The sequence below is a fragment of the Hippoglossus stenolepis genome, chromosome 16, assembly GCF_022539355.2.
Source record: "Hippoglossus stenolepis isolate QCI-W04-F060 chromosome 16, HSTE1.2, whole genome shotgun sequence".
NCBI classification, from domain to species: Eukaryota; Metazoa; Chordata; class Actinopteri; order Pleuronectiformes; family Pleuronectidae; genus Hippoglossus; species Hippoglossus stenolepis.
The window spans coordinates 169,618-189,011 of NC_061498.1; the positions used below are offsets into that span (position 1 = coordinate 169,618).

A 19,394-nucleotide genomic window follows, 5' to 3' on the forward strand; every position below is an offset into this window, starting at 1 on the left:
TTTTATTTATTATATTATGTTATTTGTTTATCATATTGGTTATTTATCATATTATATTGTTATTTATTTGTTTATCATATTATCATGTTAGCTTTTTATTTATATTATATCATTATTTATTTGTTTATCATATTATCATGTTAGCTTTTTATTTATCATATTATGTTATTTGTTTATCATATTATCATGTTAGTTATTTATTTATCATATTATATTGTTATTTATTTGTTTATCATATTCTCCTGTTATTTATCAATTAGTGACTGTATAAAAAGACGACCTGCAGGTGGCAGCAAAGCCTCGCAGAGGTGCACAGCCCATCACACTGTTGAAATATGCCATTACAAGAAATGATATGATTTTATTCATCTCAGGGAATCAGTTCATTTTCATTTCATGGTTTTACATATGATCACATAACAAAGAATGCAATACTACAAATAATACACAGTGTTTTCATCTGTAAATGACCTCACATCATCTTCCTCACTGTGTTTTTATGCTACTGACAAAGTCTTCAATGATTAAAAGATAAAATATGATCATTCACCTGAACTTTCATTCTTTCACTAATCGTCAGTAAAACGGCTCTAAATATATTGTTGAATGTGCACGTTATGTATTAATATTTTTGCATAAACACAATTAACATGATGTCGTAACACAGATTTTTGTCTCCATGGCAACAGAGAGGAGGCAGGGCTTCAATCTAGCTATGTAATTGGACGTAGCTCTCTGGAAAGAAGCCTTTGTTTCCGTTGAGGAATCCCTCACACCAGCCGTCGTCATGGCGATGCGTCAGGTAGATGATTTCACCCTCAGTGAGGTGCAGGTCATCGGGTTTCGTAGCCTCATAGCCGTACAGCACCACCACTGGACACACGGGGAAACTGCAGTTAGAGGAGGCGTACAAACACCCTGCAGATCTGACTACAGCCCCCAGGTGGAGCTCTGCATTAGGGCTGTTGTCGTCATGGTGATAACAGGGTCCACTACTTCCTTATATCTGGTATAAGTGTATATACTACAAATACCGCACTATCTGACTATGATTCTGTCTATGTGTGATGTGTACTAGTAGTAGTAGTAGCAGTACTAGCAGTAGTAGTAGTGTAGCATAGTAATAGCAGTAGCAGTAGTACCTTTTTCCAGGTAATGTGGGGGGGCGTTAGAGTCTAAATCCACTGGTGGAGGGAGGGGTGGCATGATGTCATCAAGGCCACTTTCATCATCCAATAGGAGAGGAGGTGGCGGGGCTGGGATCTCCAGATCTGAAAGAACAGTATACAGCATCTGTGAGTGACAGCTCTGATTGGTCTGTTTTGAGGAGGCAGGCTTTTGACAGCAGGGCAGGTCGTTTACTTGTACAGGTGTGTGTAGTGCTATTGCAGTTCAAAGAACCACCACTAGGAGCACTACCACCTAGATGAGAATAGATAGCACAGTAATTCTTTTCTTACCCAGGTGTTGGAGACGTGCAGGTAAGCAGAGCCGAGGTGAGGAAGCATAAGAGGGGCAGGGCAGCAGGGTGAGGGAGGAGGAGGAGGTGGGAGGAGGACAGGGGGGAGGGTACGGGGGAGGAGGGGGGATCATCACTGACAGACAGAAAGAGAAGCTGAGTCAGTACTATGATTAATGAAAAGAGTTATCGTCTGTTGGCAGAAACAATCTTTGTGCCTCACAGTCAAAGTTCTGAACTTCTCACTGACGTTAAAAAACCCTTAAGGACTTGTTCCAAGAGTTTGCTCAAACATCGCTATAGGACAACCTGACAACTTAAGGACACTCAAGGACCTGAATGATGACCTTAGAACTTCTTCCAGGGTTCCTGGAAACTGCTTCAGGACTTCTCAAACCTCATAGAACTTTTCCTGTAAAAAAATTCTCAAGAACTCCAAAAAATTCCTCACTGAGCCCTCAAGCATCTTAAACTCGACTCACTTCAACCTTCTGGTATTTATTCAAGGACTCATTGAACTTTTCCATGGACTCAATGAACCTTTGCCAGGACCCTAAAATGTATTTAATGGCGCCTGTAACTCCTTAAAAATACCCATAGCATCGTCAAGGATTCTTGGAACTTCCTCAATGACCTCACTGACCTCTACTCAACCACCCAAACACACACCCCCCCAAAAGGACCTCAAAAGCTGTCTCAAGGACTTCAAAACATAACCGGAACAACCAACTAAAGGACCCCATGACATCACCAGAGACTCCAGGATATGCTCAACAACTTCAGGACCTCCTCTCTGTCTGTTTGTTTCTTAAGGGAACAACTGAACTCATCAGTAAATTATTGATTATCTGTCTATTCAGTCGGACAGCAGAGGTGTCCTCCGTCGGCTTACATGATTGGACAGCAGGTAGGAAGAGAGAGCGTGTGTAGTGGCAGCGGGAGGCAGGGCCTGAGCGGACCCGAAGAGAGAGAGAGCGAGTCGAGGGGGGCGAGCGTCGGCGACTCCTCCTGGAGGGGAGGGTCACTGCAGAAAAACACCCCAGAAGAAGAAACTGAGAGAGGAAGAAGAACAAAATGAAACGTATCTAATGAATCCTGAACTCAACGACTCCTGAACTGGAGAGACATGTACCCACAGACACACATTTGGAGCTTTTTTCCTATCTTTATTCAAGAGCGTGGTCGTTCAGTTTGAGAGCATGACTTGTTGAATTTATGTTCAGTTTGTGTATTACCTTTCCTCAAAACCCTGCCCTTGCACTCAAATAGCCTCTGTTTGCACTTAAATTTTCTCTGCTTCTGCTCAAACTGTGTGTTTGCACTCAGATATATTGTTGCTCTCAGCGATTTCCTGCACTCGGGCTGCTTTCTGTGCGCTCGTGAATCATCTGTTTCAGATTTCTCCTCTGCTCTTGGATTTTTTGGGTGCAACAATCCTGTCGAAGTTCCTCAACCTATAGGACACCAGGTGTAGTGTTGACCACTGGTCAACCAATGAAATGAACAGTGTTGTGCAAGTTCACACCTCTCATGAACTAGTTCAAAGTTCAGTTCATACAAGTAAACATGAATAGTTCACGTTCATAGTTCACCATTTAAATTCTGAACTAGTTCATAGTTCAGTTCATTTCATAGTTTTAAGGTGGAAAGTGAAAATGAAAGACTTAACTTGTTTTTTAAAGAAAACTTTATCCATCACTACCCCTTGCCTTAAACTGTACTTCATATGTATCAATTCCTAAAAGAAATGTTTTTTTTTATTTTTTTTAAATTATTGCTAATTTTGCCTGTTTATTTATTCATACCCTGCACGAGTTTGTCTACCTGTTGCTGGGCACTCGTACCCTTGAAGGCTGCAGACAATGTGGTTTGGGTCATTGGGGCTGTTGGCAGGGGTCCTGGTCTTTTTTTGACTTTCAATTACTTGGAGCTAACTTTTTAGGCTAGCTGGATGCTTCAGCTCCACATGCCGGTTTAACTTAGATGCGGATGAGGCTGACGTGAGATTTTTACTGTCGGGATCTTTATCAGACAGTGTGTAAAAGCGCCAGAGAGAGCATTCGGCGGGAGGGGTTCATCCACTCTCAAACTGAAAGACCATGCTCTTGAATAAAGATAGGAAAAAAGCTCCACACACGCACACACACACACACACACACACACACACACACACACACACACACCACACACACACACACACACACACACACACACACACACACACACACACACACACACACACACACACACACACACACACCGTCTACTTCCTGACTGGGTGCTGGTGGAGGGGGCGGGGTTGGCAGCTCTGAGACGTCATTGGGTAGCAGAAGGAAGCTGTCATCATCAGAAGGAGGAGGGGGAGGGGAGGGAGGGGGGAAGCTGTTCTCCTCCACCACTGACGAGACAGACGAGAGGTGATGTCACTCAGGGTTAGACCAATGATTAGTTCTGCTGATCTAGTTAACTGACGTGTTTGGGATTGTCTCACCTGTCTCAAGGTTTAGAGGCGGGCCTTGCGATGGACTGCTGTGATTGGTCAGAGCCTCTGAATGAGAGGGAGGCAAAGGAGGTGGAGGGGACGGGGACACCATGTCCACTGATGAAGCAGGGGCAGGGGGCGAGACATCCTGAGACAACATCTCATTTGTTGTAGGAGGAGGAGGAGGAGGGGGCGGGGCCTCATCCAGAAGTGTCGTGATGATGTCACCCTCAGGTGCAGCGTGCCAGGTGGTGGGGATAGTGGGCGGAGCTACAGGTTTCCCAAAACTGGAGCTGAAAGAAAAATCAATAAATCAATACAAATACAGATCAATGAATGTTAAATCAGGATTCTGTCTAGTTTGTTGCCGTGGAAACTGAAAACTAGTCTGTGCACAACAGTAGCTGAGATGCTAAGCAACGACTAGTCAGCAAGCAGTGATGACCACGGTAACAACATAGTGTCGGACCCACAAACTTTGCCCTCTGATCAGTTCATCCAGACGGACCTGAAGAGACCACGCCTCCAGCTCCGACCACGGGTCTGACACGTGTCGTTAACATGTCAACTCATCACATACGATGTAAAGACAGTAACTGTCAGGGGTGTTACCTGATGACAGGGGGCGCCACCGGGCACTGCACTGGCTCTGGAGGTTTGTTAGACCTGAAACACACACACACAACAAACACACACACACACACACACACACACACACACACACACACACACACACACACACACACACACACACACACACACACACACACACACACACACACACACACACACACACACTTCCTGTTACAGGCTGTGTGATGTGACAGAACTAACTGTGTAGACGTGATGACAGGATCAAACCTGATGGAGGCGCCGTGTTTATGGATCGTTCCTGTTTTGTCCGACTGTTTCCCAGAGACCTGGGGGGGGGAAGCATGAATGGATCCTGTGTCTCAGACAGTTTCCCACGCTCAACAAAGAATGTGTCTGTGTGTGTGTGTGTGTGTGTGTGTGTGTGTGTGTGTGTGTGTGTGTGTGTGTGTGTGTGTGTGTGTGTGTTTGTCTTTCTATAGTAATGAGGGACAGTTTTGGTTCAATACCATCATTGTGAGGACATCTTGACTTTGAGAGGACATTTTGACCGGTCCTCACTTTTCAAAGGTCTGTTTGAGGTTAAAATTTGGTTTATGTTGGAGTTAGGTTAGGTTTAGGATTTTTAGGTTAGAATTGGACTGAATGCAAGATAAGACCAAACTTTATTGATCCGGGAGATTCAGAATAAATAAAAAACCAGGTTCTGTATTGATCCCTCCTAAAAAAAGGGGGTTAAAAGAACAACCGGCAACGGGAAGGCAGCCGAAGCGTCAGTACTTAAAGGGGACATAGCATGCCCATTTTACCACTAGTTGATATGGTTCCTTGGGGTCTTAATGAAATGTCTGTAACATACTTTGGTCAAAATACCACAAGGATCATTTCAAACAGCTTTTTACCCTGTATAAAACAGCCCTCCACAGAGTGACCTGTTTTGAGTGCCTGTTCCTTTAAATGCTAATGAGCCAGCTCCCCCCTCCCCCTCTCCCCCCATGATTTTAAACGATATAAATTACATATTTTATATGATATAAATTATCAAATATGCATCCCATACTTTGTATTCCCCTTCTGTTGTCCTGGAGTTTTAATTTTCCCAATCACATAATTAAATGTCCCCCTCTGCCCCCACTACAAGCACACAAGCAGACAGACAGAGAGAGAAAGAGAGGGGTGGGGGGGCTATGAAGACCATCATTTACCCCCGAACCCCGACATTCAACGGGTACAACAACAAGCGGAGAAAGCAGAATCGCGGGCTGACCTTATATATACAGTCTATGGGGCTGAGGTGGGGGGGTGGGCCAAGACCATGTAGGGAGACTTCCAGTTCCTTGTTACGACACAAAACCCAGGAAGCTCATTCGAGTCACTCAAGCATGACGTTTCTGACTTAGAGGAACTATAACAAAACGCGCGAGTGTTTTTCCCCAGAGTGTTTGGGTTGGGAGACATGAGCCAGATACCCACATTAACCTGTAGAAGCACTAACAAAGTGGAATTTGCATGCTATGTCCCCTTTAATACTTACTATTCAATAGAGTGAAATAAAATATGAGCATTGATGAATTCCAATCTTTATATATTAAACATATATAAATAACAAGGGTAAGTAATTTACAAAATTGTTATTTATGAAAGTGCTAATCCTAATAAAACAGGTGGTATGTTAAACAATATACTGTGATGACCCCTGCTTTAATATATATATATATATATATATATATATAAATAAGCACTAAAAAGATCAAAAACATTCTGGTTAGTAAGTAAAAATATATATATGTATATATGTGATAATTCACATAATATTAAGATGTTTTATACACACACACGTTATGCTACGGTTCTCCCTGACCAGGATACAAGCCATCAACCTCCTGCTACTAAGGCAGCCACACTGCTTCTGTGCCAACCAGCTCCTAGATTCAATCCAATCCAAGATTTTAAAAAAGATATTACAAACATGATACAACAAATATAAAGATCAAATGAATAGTTTTCATATTAATTAGAATTTATTTAAATAGACGATCATAAAACATTCAGTATTTTTCAGTCAATAAAGGTCCCAATTAAAATCTGTTGGAAAGAGCTCTGGGAGGTTAGTATTTATAGAAATACTCTAAAAACATATTGCTAAAAACTGGAATGGATCCATTTTTATATTTTTTATTTAATCCAGATGGATCTATAGTTTTTAATAAATGGATCCTTTCCCCTGCCCGTCGTTCCAGAGTTTAAAATGTGCATATAAAACACTTCAATCTACAATCTCAGATTGATAAAAAAATAAAAGTTTAAACAAAAACTTTAGTAGCACTTAAATGGCACTTACTTATAGCATAGTACTTTCTTGATTCTTGTTGTTCTGGGTTTGTACCCTCATGGTTGAGGCATTTATTGTGAGTCGCTTTGGATAAAAGTGTCAGATAAATGAAATGTAATGTGATGTACAATGGTGAGTACTTCTGGCCCATTGCACATCCACACAGCTGGAGATAGTGGTTATTGTTGAATTGAAAGTCGTTTCTTGTGTAATTTCGAGCAACTGTATTATTGTGCTTATTATTTTCAGTCTCAATGTTGGTATACAATGAGTCAAAGTCTATGGAGAATAGGAGAGTGTGAGCGGTTATTGAAGGTTTTTTATTTTATTAACATTTTATTGGTGTCTTTGATGTAACTGGGGTGAAGTTTGGAGAGTGGGTTGAGAATGGTCAATGACTCTGAACCACAGGGCGTCCATGTCTTGGGAGACTTGTGTATTTTTGGGATGAGGTAGAAGAGGCCAGGCCTGGGATCATCCAAGTACTTTATTGTTTTGCATGTATTTTTTCTGGTATAGTTTGTCTGTAACTGTCCTGGTTAGTTCTTGAGTTTCTAAGTTCTCTATTGTTGTCTGTTGGCTTGGTTTGATCACTATCTTTTTGTTGTTGCACAACGATTTGATTATTTGGTTCTTTGGCTAATGTTCTTGGTCCTGGTTGGCAGGAGCGGCATTGTGTAAGTATGTTTGAATTTTTATCGATTAACTCTGAAATGTTGTCGAGGAACTGGACGATCCAGTGAAGGGGGGAGCAGTCGTTAGTGAAGACGGGGAGTTTGAGACAAACAATTAAAAACATATTAAGAGTCTAATTTCTGTTTCCAGTACTTGAACAATAACTTGTTTCTCTAAGGTCTGAACTGAAGAGCAGCAAGAAACAGAAAGGTCCAGTCGTAGTTTACAGTGGTACAGTCCAGTAGATTACAGTGGTACAGTCCAGTAGATTATAAATACAGAAGATGTATCAAGTTTGAATGAGGAAGTTGAAGTTGAACTTCTTCTTCTGTGGTTCACTGCAGCTCTGTCACTCCCTTTTAACTTCCTGTTAACTTCCTGTTAACTTCCTGTTCAGACTCAGAACAAAACTTCAGTGCTTTTGTCGTTTTAAATTCAGATTCTCTGAAACAACAGATTCTAAACTTTTCTCATATTTGTAAATAAAAACTAACCTGAGGGGTGAAGGTTGTGTGTGTGAGTGTGTGTCTGTGTGAGTGTTTGTGAGTGTGTGTCTGTTTGAGTGTGTGTCTGTGTGATTGTGAGTGTGTGTGAGTGTGATTGTGAGTATTTGTGTGTCTGTTTGTGTGTGTGTCTGTATGAGTGTGTGTCTGTATGAGTGTGGGGTACCTTCATGCTGTGTCCCAGGCCGTCCAGCTGCTGGTAGTTGATTGGTTGGCGGCTGTAAAGTGGGCGGGGCTGTATAGGTTTAGGGGGGAGGATCTTGTGGCTGCGTGGGACTCGTCTCACCGCCGTGTTAACGCCGACTTCTCTCCTGGAAACTTTCTCTTTGTGCATCTCGACGGTCTGAGGACGACATGATGTAAAAACACTTCCTGTTTCCACAGAGTTTGATTCTTTAAATAAAGTTTGATTTAAACATTAAGTATGAACTTGACTAGTTTGATGATTTGAAAAACTCTGCACCTTCAATTTATTGACTATTGATTTGACATGATGGAATAAATTATTAGAGAAAAACACAACAGGTTCCAATACAAACATTTACTGATGTGAATGGATGAATGACAATAAGTGAACACAAAGACGAAAGAAAACAGAGGCTCCATTTATTCAGTCAGTGCAACACACACACACACACACACACACACACACACACACACACACACACACACACACACACACACACACACACACACACACACCTCTAAGATTGTTGAAACCAGCTCATGTCCTCACAAACACATACAAACTTTCTTTATTCAAAACTTCTTTGAGTAAAATTGTTCTTTTCTCTTTTACACTCAAGTGTCAGTTTATTAGAAACACCTCTAAAACTCAGTCTGAGTGAATCCTGGAGTAATCCTATAAAAATCCTGTGTTAATCCTGTATTCATTTTATAGTAACCCTGTAATAATCTAGTATTCATGACGTTTGTGTTAAACTGTGTTAACGACCATTTTGTATGAATTTTGTCATGTTAACACAAATGGAGCAGAAAGAGGGGGCGGGGCTAACCTGACCAATGTGGTTGATGGATGACTCCATGTGACAGAGCTGATTGGTCTGAGCGTCGAACAGACTCAGGACGCTACAGGCCAGTGTGCTGATCTGGTAGGCAATGCTGGCCAGTGATTGGGTGGTGAAGGTTTTAGTTTCCTCCAGCGCCACCATGCTGCTGTCACCTGACTGACAAATAAACATGGAGACCAGACGGGTTAGCCTAGCTTCAACAAGACTGGAAACAAAGGGAAACTGCTACTGCCACAGTTAGTTGTTGCAGCAGGTTGAGTGGTAAGCAGTACTAGTAGCATTAGTAAAAGCATTAACAGTAGTAGGATAGATGTAAGTAGCATTAGCATTAGCAGCACTGACCTCTAGGTAGTTGTCGTGACAGTATTGCGCCACCTTCAGGAGATTGTCATAATTCTCCATCAACGCTTTCCTGGCGTTCGGAGCTTCGTCCAGAATCTTTGTCACGTCGTCATTAAAGTTCTGATCCTTCATGTTCTCGTTCTGAGGTTCCACAGGTGGAAACAACAATCAATACCAGTTATTGATTTATTGATTGATCAAAAAATCTATTCTTCTGATGTTTGTCATCAAACTTCTCCTCCTGTCAATCATTCTGAAGTTTCAAAAATCAATCAAGAAAATTATCAGTACATTCCTGATGAAAACAACTGACACATGAGACGTAAGAGACACAGACACACACACACACTCGCTCACTCTCTCACTCTCTCACACACACACACACACACTCTCACTCTCACGGACACACACACACACACACACACACACACACACACACACACACACACACACACACACACACACACACACACACACACACACTCTCACTCTCACGGACACAGACACACACTCACCAGCTGATCCTCTGACTGATTCTGACTCTGCTAAAACTTTTCAACCTGCAGACAAAGATCGTCTCTACTCGCAAAGATGACTCACTCCTCATAACAACTCAACTGCGACGGTTTCAAAGACCAACAAGACACGACAGAAGTCTCACTCTGACCCAAACTTCAAACGTCAAACATGTGCTGATGGACTCACACGCAGAGTGTAACGATCTCCTTCATAAAGCTCAGAGTGAGACCTCCTCCCTGTGGTTCCACCTCAGGGAACATGCTTAGCACAAACAACTTCTTGTTTCACTTTCGACAAAAGAGTTTACAAGAACATGCATTTAAAATACTACTAATAATAACAATATAGACCAGACTCCACTCCAAAACTGTAATAATAACAGTATTCTTTGACTGAGTTGACCCCACCTACAGGTCAAAAAGCCTTACATAGGAAAAGCCACATTTTTGTAAAAGAACACAATCATTTGAGTTCAATTATCTCATTATCAACAACTGAAAAGTATGAGAACAAAATGAGTTTCTCCAGGTTAGTGGCAATGGGTCTTGGCAGACCAACAACCACGGTTCTCTTGAGAGCAGGAGCGTAAATGCTGGACACCCTTGGGGAGGAGCTCTGGACCACTCAGACCACCATGCCCCACCAGACGCCCCCAAGCCACAGGGCTCGACTCTTCAGAAAAATCCCTGGACTCAGGATAGTCTTTAACCACATGGAAGTCAGCATCAAAGTCATCTTCCTCATCATAAACATCAACCTGCCTAGAAAAGACAGAACCAGAGCTGTTGGTGTTATCCACATTTCCTGAGGCATTGAGGACACAGCATCAGGATGTGGAGGCATCTCTGGCGCCTGGCGTGCCAACTCCAGCAGTCGGGGCTGAGTTGCAGCCAGGTAAAACCTATTGGTAAAACACAATGTGTCTCCCACTCAACAATCTGGAGGGTCAAACAAGAAAAAAACACAAGCAACAATTCAACAGTAAGTAAAACGTGCAAATTGTGCCAGTTAAGATAAAACCAGGGGCCCGGGTCCAGGATGGACAAATTGAAAAGTGCCCGACACCTACCAACAAGGAACTGTCAATCAACAATGAAAACAACAGAGCTGACGCTCCGGTTGAGCAGAGCACTGCGACGTGTGAAGGGAACATCCAGCTACCTTCACACACAGTGTGTGACGAACACAATAATCATGTGCAACAGACAACAGGTAAAACAGAACAAGCTGATACTGACCAGGACAGAAAGAGTGCGGGTGCATGAAATTCATATAAGGTGTGAATAATGCTGTGTAAGGCTGGTTTTATTTTATATCATTATTATATTTAACATCGTGTTGATGTGACTGTTGTCAAGTAAAAACCTTGCCTCTCCAAAATGTGAACTTTTATTTGGAAAAAACAGCCACAGTGAGTTCCTCCGTGTTTGAGATTCTTCAGTGGATTTAAACACATGTCTCACTGGTTTAATACTTTTATTCAAGTCACATTTTCATTTCATACGTGTTCCACTTTTTATGTGTGAGGTCAAGTCAAGTCTCACAGCACTTCCTGTTCAATGAAAACTATGTATCTCCACAAACGCTGAGGGTTGAATTGCAACCATGAACCATCTGCACCTGCACCATGAAAACAACTTAAAAGTTTTAATAATCTGGGGAATCGTGAAAAGCAACAAGAATACATAAAAAAAAATTCAAGCAGGTTAATGTGTTCCTCGTTTCTTTGACGACATTAGTTGTTGCTCGGGGCAACAGGGTTCCAGGGCTGTTTCCGTGGAGCTCCTTCTTTGTCTTTCTTCTCCAGAGGTTTCAGGTGACAGGTCAGGACCAGGTCTCTGACAGAAACAGAAACAGGTTCTCAAACATCTGAGTCAAGACATTTCCACAAGGACCCAAGGAACTTTGCAAAAAACATCCTGGAACTCAAGGACCTTAAGAATATCCAGAAGGAGCTCCAGGAGACTTGTAACGCACCCCCGAAGTTATCTTAATGACCTTGAACTTCATGACATTTCAAAGATCCTTAAATGGATAATTCACCAAAACTCGAGACTCAACACTATGCTGATGGAGGGTGGGTGAAGTGTTTGAGTCCACAAAACACTTTTGGAGTTTCAGGGCTAAACAGTGTAGCAGCCAAATCCAATACAATAGAAGAAATTAGGGATTTATCTTCAGACGTAATAAAACAACATAACATGCCTCCATACTACTCCTGTGGTGTCATCCAAGTGTTCACATTCAAATTAGCCTAAACCTCTAATACCGGAAGTAACGATGCTACTGTGCAACCCGCCCGTGCCCGTGGGTGAGAGCATGTGAGAGCATGAGCCGTGTGTGCATGCGAACGTGGATCCAGAGGATATCAAAGGACATTTAGGTTGTGTAAATGATGCTGTTTTAAGTCGGATAGGAAAGTCAGGGCTGACGGACACTTGGATGACATCACAAAAGCAGAATGGAGGCGCTATGTTTTTTATGGCCCGAGCACCGAACAGTAGGAGACCGTGGGAGGCCCTATTGAAATTGTATTTTTTTTTTTTTTCAGGCAAATGAATTGGCTTTTTGAGGGCTTGAACATGCTCAAATTCTTAACAAAGTTTGCAGAAAATTAGAAAGTGGTGAAAATGTACGTATTATGGAGTCATTTTAAATGGGCGTGGCAAAATGGCTCAACAGCGCCCCCTGGAACGCGTTCACATTGACCGATCTTCACAAAAATCGATACACAGGTGTATCATGACCAGACAAACAAAAAAGTCTAGAGGTGCACTTTGAAAAAAGCAACAGGAAGCCCGCCATTTTGCTTTTAGTGGCCATTTTGGCCATTTTTCACATTTTTACTCTGACGAACTTGTCCCAGGGCTTTCATCAGATCAACTTCAAATTGAGATGAGTGTCATCTCAACAAGACGGAGATACAAACTACCTCAAAGATCGATTTTTGGTCACACGGTGTGACCGTGGCGCGTGGCGTGGCGTCAAGGTTTGATTACACGCCATCAAAACACGAGGTTCTGTATCTCGGACATACATGGACCATGAATCCTTTGATGCTGAGCCGTCAACAAACAACTCCACTCCTGCATTATCAGCATCAAAGGATTCAACAACAAATTAAAGCCCTCAAATTCTCACCAAAGCATGTGCTCGGGCCCATTATTATTATTTTTATAATAATAATTCTTTTTTATTAATTATTATTTTTTAAATTTTTTTTCAGGCAAATGAATTGGCTTTTTGAGGGCTTTAATTATTTATTTATATATTTATTTTTAGTTATGTTTGAAACACTATGATGTATATGAATAAACCATGTACTGATGGACATAAATATACAAAAACAATTATATAAATAAAACAATAAATCATGATAAATTTTCCTCTGGAGAGGTTGTCTGATTCTTGAAAACCCTGTGAGACCTGGTCATTTCTGTCGCTGGCCTCCACAAGAGGACAATAACTAAATCTAATTGATTCATTTCTCTTTATATTTGAAGAAGGAGTCACCATTTTCTTCAGTTGTGTTGGATTCTGCTCTAACACTGTTTACCCCAGAGACTCCAGAAGTGTTTTGTGGACTCAAACACTTCAACAACCCCTCCAACGGCATAGTGGTGAAATTTTCATTTTGGGTGAACTATCCCTCTAAGGCAGACATGTCAAACTCAAGGCCCGCCATAAAATATCATTGGTCTAGCTAACTGGCCACCGGCAAATAGGACGCACACGCTCCACGGTGAGCAATGCCCGGCTAGATGCACACTTTCATATTCCTCTCAGTCGCTGAGTATTTGAAAACCTACACAGGAGTCGTCTGACTGATGCACACCTTCACTTTAGGTTTCCACAGCACAGAACCTAACCCAAACATTAATGAACTGGCAGCCAAGAAAAGATGTCAAACATCTGGCTCTGGCACATGTACATAAAAGAAGAATGTAGCTTACCTAAATATGTTTTCTTTTTGCACTTTATCCAATATCCTGTTTGATAAATGTTGACCCTGTTTGGCCCTCGTAGTAGTCACAGTTTAAAATTTTGGCCCTCTCTGTGATTGAGCTTGACACCACTGCTCTAAGGGAATTTCTAGGATGATATTTAAAGCTGAGTTTTCTAAAGACGTTCCAGGACTGGGGTCCCATTGGTCAGAATATTCCAGGAAAATTCCAACTAGCAGGAGTTTCCAGGACCCTGCACTTACCTGAACTCCTGGTAGGAGGCAACTCTCTGGCTGACAGCCCTCAGTTTAGCCTCGTTCTCTCGCTGGTATCTCCGCTCAGACTCAACCGCCGCCTGCAGCTCTAGCTCCAACGCAGAGAAGTCGATGACATCACGCTCTGACGTAGCCATCATCTGATGATGTCACACAGGAAAACAGTTTTAGATAAACTTCTTTGGATTTAAAGTGAAAATTGTCACATGTTAGTTGCATAAATTCTGTCATGAAAATACATACACATGACAGTAGAAGAAGAACACACAGTAGATGGCGTTAATGCACCTTGATGTTGGTGGCCACCCGCCAATAAACCGAACAAAGAAGAAGAAGACATACATACACATACACACACATATATGTATTTGAGCATTGCTCGGACGGCTCAGTTCCGAGCCCAAGAGAAAACTAATCGAGCCCAACCTGAATCTGACAGCTTCTGTTTTTGTTTCAGAACAACACTACAGACACGTGCTGCGTTAGAAATAAAGTAGAAAGCAGAGGGCAATTCTCGGGAGTTCCTCAAAGTCAGTTTGGAAAGTACCTCCTATCATTGTTACACTAACAACCAACTTAATCTAACATATGAATGGAGAGAGACTGCAAAGGAGTCATAAGACTGACAAGAAAATGAATAAAACAAAAGAAAACTGGGATGGGCCCGGTCGCTGAACAAGAACAATGCTGTCGACAAGGAAACCACAACTGGAGAAGTTAACAAGGCTAAACAAGACAGATTGCTAAAGGGAAAGACAAAACAACGTTTTGCGAGAGCTGCAGGGCCAAAATGTGAGAAACAGACCTGGAATCAGCCTGCTTCAAGATGAAAGCCTGCTTCAAGATGAAAGACGCAAGCATGCATGACAAGGTAGCAGATTTGGAGAGCTGCTCTCGGAGGAATAATCTCCGTATTTACGCAGTACCGGAAGGAAAGGAGGGGAGGTCTGTCCCTGAATTTGTGAATGAGCTGCTGAACACCCATCTCACACTACCTGACGGAGTGATACTCCAAATCCAGCAGACTCACAGAGCATTGACCCAAAACTATATCTTTGCAGTGAATGAATTTCATCATTCAGTATTTCAGGTATTCCCCAATTAATCCTTATTTAAATTTTTCCTTTGTTACTTTTTGAATAAAAATAATTTTGTACAACTATCCTTCTAATGCACAACACGGGTCAAAAATTACCCATATTCATTTCCTGTGTTCATGAATTTGTGTTTCTTTGCTATATGTTTGAAATAAATGTATTTTATCATTTAATATTGATACAAGTATTCATTAAATATCTTGTTTTTGATCATTATCCTTTTTCCTTTCTTACTTTATAAACGAACGTAAATCTTGCTTCACTTTTACAGGTCAAAATGACCCGTACAGTATGTATTCACTACGGAACACAGCTGCTTTTGCACATCTGATGCATGTAAGTCATATTTTACAATCTATTACTAGTGACAAAGAGAAATATGTGCAATACTAACTACCTGTTAGCTAGCTAGCTTCTTTTCTGGCTAGCTAACCATAGCTAGATCAACAAAATAAAACTTGAAATATAACAGTTTATACTTAATAGACTGATTGATATGCATTTGAAAATATGCTTTTGATTTTCTTTATCCAGAGTGTTAGTATGGCTGGTCCCAATCATTTCAGACTTACAAACGTAATCATCATAAAGATACTTTATGAAGATGAGGAAGAGGAGGAGCCAATCTGAAATCTCTGATGCTGAGGACCTACACTTGTGTTGTACACTTTCTTTGTTCTACAGGATCAAGCTGGAGTTGTGTGTCTTGGAATCCAGCTCTCCTAAATGAAGAAGGCTCCTTTGATGACATAGAAGACTCATATTCTGTCATCAAAGGAGCCTTCTCCTAAACGAATAAGGACGAATAAACTATAAAAGAATATAGCAAAGAAAGATTCTCAGCCATTCATGAAATAACACAGGAAATGAATATGGGTTGTTTGTGCATTAGATGGGGTTTGCATAGCTTGTGTATCAAAGGCATAAAGAAATTGTCCTTAGAAAAGTGTGGCAACAGAAGATTGAGCTGGATGGAAAGTGGCTTTATTTTGACAATGATTACGCAGCCGACATCATAGGAAGACGCAACGCTCACGGGCCAATTAAAATGGCATTAAAGGAGAAGGGGATGCGATACCAGACCAGAGACACAATACAAGTGGATTTGGGGATCTGAATAAACATGGGTCAGGTCATGTCATTTTTTAAGGGAAAATGTGAACATATTTAATTTCAAACATGGAAATGATAACTGTATTTTTATTCTGTTTCTGAATTTATTTATTTACTTTTTTCACCAAAAACAGATAGAAACCCTGGGCCACATATGATGTCAGATTTATGATTCAAATATAACTTATCTATATAAATTCATGGAATCGACAGAAGGAGTGATGTTTGTAAACACACTTCTATGAGAGGAATACCAGTTTGTGGGAGGGGCCCTACAGTGATAAGGCTCCTCCCCAACATTAGGCAAATTACATCCCTCTCTTTTGAAGTCTCAAAGTTTTATGTTTGGGTCTGGACTGCAGCTTGACTTCATAAATAGAAATGTCAGAGAATAGCATGAAAATGTTGTTGTTGAACGTGAACGGTTTGAATAACCCTGTTAAATGCCAGAAAATAGATAATAAAAATAAGATAATAATTGAGAAAGGACAAAGCATAGATTATATATTGACAGGAAACACATTCATCTACTCAGGAAAACGAAAAGCTTAATAGATTGAGTTGTGAAAATACATTTTATAGCTAATTCTGTCATGGCAGTAAAAGAGGGGTCTCTATACTCATATTAAAACACTCAGTGATGAGGAAGGAAGAGATATCATTGTAAAAGGAAAACTGGAAAATGAGAAAGTGACATTGATCAATGTCACAGAATGGATTTTTAGGAATAACAACGACCTGTAAAGCGTCAGGGAAAGTGAAATCGAAGCTGATGTATCAGATCATTTCGTTTAAAGAGTTTATTTAAAAATCCAAATAATCCCGTTAGAGAAAAAAAATATTATGGAGGTTATATGTTGGACTATTGAATAATAAATCCATTGTCCAGGATATTAGAAATATATGTATGTGATATATATATATATATATATATATATATATATATATATATACTAATGTATATGTATATTAGTATATATATGTATCTTTTTAAGACCTTTTTAAACTCCACAATAAATGCAATTTAAGACCCAAATAATGTCGAAACATTTACTTTAATAGAGAAGATTATTTATTTAAACCTATTAATAAGCTTAATAAGATAAGAGAATAATGAGTGTGGGTAAGTGTTGGAGCTATTTACTGTTTAATTAAGTGTTTGATAGTTAAACATTTGTTTATTTCATTTTTTGTTTTGTTTAATACATCTAGTTAGATTATGCCTTTGGAATAATAATAATAAAAATGATAGTCACATTGTTTTAGTTATTCTTAGTTATTTTTCGTAGTTTACGCTTTTGTGAAGGAACTGAGCAAAAGTGAAATTATATATAGTTTATATATATATATATACTGTATGGTTCGGATGACGTCATATATATATTAATTATTATATAAATTGGGCCTTCTTATATCAGGTACTTGAGAAATTTTGACGAAACAAATCCAATGTATTAAAACACTTTGTCAAAAGTCAAATCAAAACTTTCATGTTTTTAAAAAACGCAGAGTGTAAGTCTTTTTTTTATGCACCATGGTTCTCCTTTCCTAACTCCTTTCCTAACTCCTTACTGCTTCTCCCTCACATCTTGACCCCGTGGCGTTTTCCATCGGGATCAAGGAATAGTGGTTAGGAAAGGGGATAATTTTAGGAAAGGAGGCGATTTAGTGGTTAGGAAAGTGATTCAGTGGTAAGGAAAGTGATTTAGTGGTTAGGAAAGTGATTTAGTGGTTAGGAAAGTGATTCAGTGGTTAGGAAAGTGATTTAGTGGTTAGGAAAGTGATTTAGTGGTAAGGAAAGTGATTTAGTGGTAAGGAAAGTGATTTAGTGGTTAGGAAAGTGATTCAGTGGTTAGGAAAGTGATTTAGTGGTTAGGAAAGTGATTTAGTGGTAAGGAAAGGAGTCTCACCTGGTTTCTTGGGTTCCTCGCGCTCTCGGTGTGTTCAGGTGTTTTTTCTCTTCTCGAGTCAGAAACAACAAACTATCTCTATGACAACGGGGAGCAGGCCAGCGCCTGCGCTCGGTGCTGCCGCCGCTGGGCGGAGGATGAACTGCACCCGCTGATACCTCCACCTGCTGCCCGGACTGTGCTACAACACCATGGAACCATGTGTTTTAGATCTGCAGCATCATTCCTTCTATTCTATACAATTCTATTCTACACTATTTTATTCTACACTATTCTATTCTATTATATATAATTCTGTTCTATTCTATACAATTCTATTCTATATGATTCTATCGTCTGTGAGTTTCCACACAATAGGAGATTAAACATGAATCAATATTTAGATGAACGAATGAATAAACGTTCAATTTCTGGTCAAGATCCAAACTTAAGAAAGTTTGTAAAACCTACAACATCAGATGTTATCAAACATTCAAATCTCAACGGAGCATCAGACAAAGTCCAACAAAGATCAAAGAGCGAAGTCATAACATGACAAGTGTCACAATGATCAGTTTTTATTAAAATCAGTAAAACACCTTTTACATACAGAGTTTAATCTGTTCATCTTAACTTTGTTCTGCATCTTTAATACATATTAACTCAATACTATCAAAACACACAGCATTGTGCAGATGTGTCGTCACAGCACATTCATCCTTAAACGTTTCATCAGAACCTGGTGGTTCTGTATGTGTAGTCCCTCAGGGAAACATCCTGGGTCCTCGCAACTTTCCAATAGACCTCATTTAGATTTACAGAAACACATGTCAGAAAACTCCCTGACCCTGATAAGACTTTCTTCCGATAGATCCAGGGTGCATTTAGCCTAGCTTAGCACAAAGACAGGAAGCAGTTTGTAAATTTTTTAGGTTGAACTGTGATGACGTAATATCTCGTCAATGTGACGACTCTTCAAAAACATCACTGTCACATCCAGAGTAACATTTTGACCCAGTGTTTAAAAACAATGAAGATTTCATGTAAAAAATATACTTTGTATAAACGTGTATTTTACCAGAGTCAGTAAATGTCAGTAAATGTCACACAGAACTCTCGTTTTCATTCTCTTACTGAGACTC

General features: G+C 40.4%; 2 protein-coding genes across 7 annotated transcripts; both read right to left on the reverse strand.

Annotated features, from left to right (window-relative positions):
• Nucleotides 1-341: 341 nt before the first annotated feature.
• abi3a (ABI family, member 3a) lies at nucleotides 342-10,087 on the reverse strand. 4 transcript variants are annotated; one of them, XM_047344002.1, is made up of 12 exons: nucleotides 9,931-10,087; nucleotides 9,416-9,556; nucleotides 9,059-9,229; nucleotides 8,209-8,385; nucleotides 4,803-4,861; nucleotides 4,554-4,607; nucleotides 3,951-4,234; nucleotides 3,720-3,857; nucleotides 2,352-2,483; nucleotides 1,461-1,595; nucleotides 1,143-1,271; nucleotides 342-873 (listed from the first exon to the last, which is right to left on the reverse strand). In XM_047344002.1, exons 2-12 carry the CDS (start codon nucleotides 9,545-9,547, stop codon nucleotides 710-712), a joined length of 1,575 nt encoding a protein of 524 aa, XP_047199958.1. In that variant the 5' UTR covers nucleotides 9,548-9,556; nucleotides 9,931-10,087; the 3' UTR covers nucleotides 342-709. The 4 variants fall into 4 exon arrangements, 3 of the variants coding, with proteins under 3 accessions (XP_047199958.1, XP_047199959.1, XP_035037335.1); XR_007034917.1 differs by having other exon boundaries at nucleotides 731-873; nucleotides 2,352-2,511; XM_047344003.1 differs by lacking the exon at nucleotides 9,931-10,087 and having other exon boundaries at nucleotides 9,416-9,844.
• A 1,309-nt stretch (nucleotides 10,088-11,396) lies between these two features.
• ccdc103 (coiled-coil domain containing 103) lies at nucleotides 11,397-18,372 on the reverse strand. 3 transcript variants are annotated; one of them, XM_035181446.2, is made up of 3 exons: nucleotides 18,274-18,372; nucleotides 14,142-14,293; nucleotides 11,397-11,772 (listed from the first exon to the last, which is right to left on the reverse strand). In XM_035181446.2, exons 2-3 carry the CDS (start codon nucleotides 14,291-14,293, stop codon nucleotides 11,670-11,672), a joined length of 255 nt encoding a protein of 84 aa, XP_035037337.1. In that variant the 5' UTR covers nucleotides 18,274-18,372; the 3' UTR covers nucleotides 11,397-11,669. The 3 variants fall into 3 exon arrangements, with proteins under 3 accessions (XP_035037337.1, XP_035037336.1, XP_035037338.1); XM_035181445.2 differs by lacking the exon at nucleotides 18,274-18,372 and adding an exon at nucleotides 15,823-15,918; XM_035181447.2 differs by lacking the exon at nucleotides 18,274-18,372 and adding an exon at nucleotides 14,959-15,074.
• Nucleotides 18,373-19,394: the final 1,022 nt, after the last annotated feature.

Bases quoted from the DNA above. Each gene is read 5' to 3' on its own strand.
- abi3a (XM_047344002.1), bottom strand. From the start codon at position 9,547: ATGAAGGATCAGAACTTTAATGACGACGTGACAAAGATTCTGGACGAA. The intron at 1,272-1,460 runs GTAAGAAAAGAA...CTGTTCTTTCAG, and splicing joins TGCACGTCTCCAACACCTGG to ATCTGGAGATCCCAGCCCCG. The intron at 874-1,142 runs GTACTACTGCTA...CCGTGTGTCCAG, and splicing joins CCCACATTACCTGGAAAAAG to TGGTGGTGCTGTACGGCTAT.
- ccdc103 (XM_035181445.2), bottom strand. The intron at 11,773-14,141 runs GTAAGTGCAGGG...TGTTTCTGTCAG, and splicing joins GCCTCCTACCAGGAGTTCAG to AGACCTGGTCCTGACCTGTC.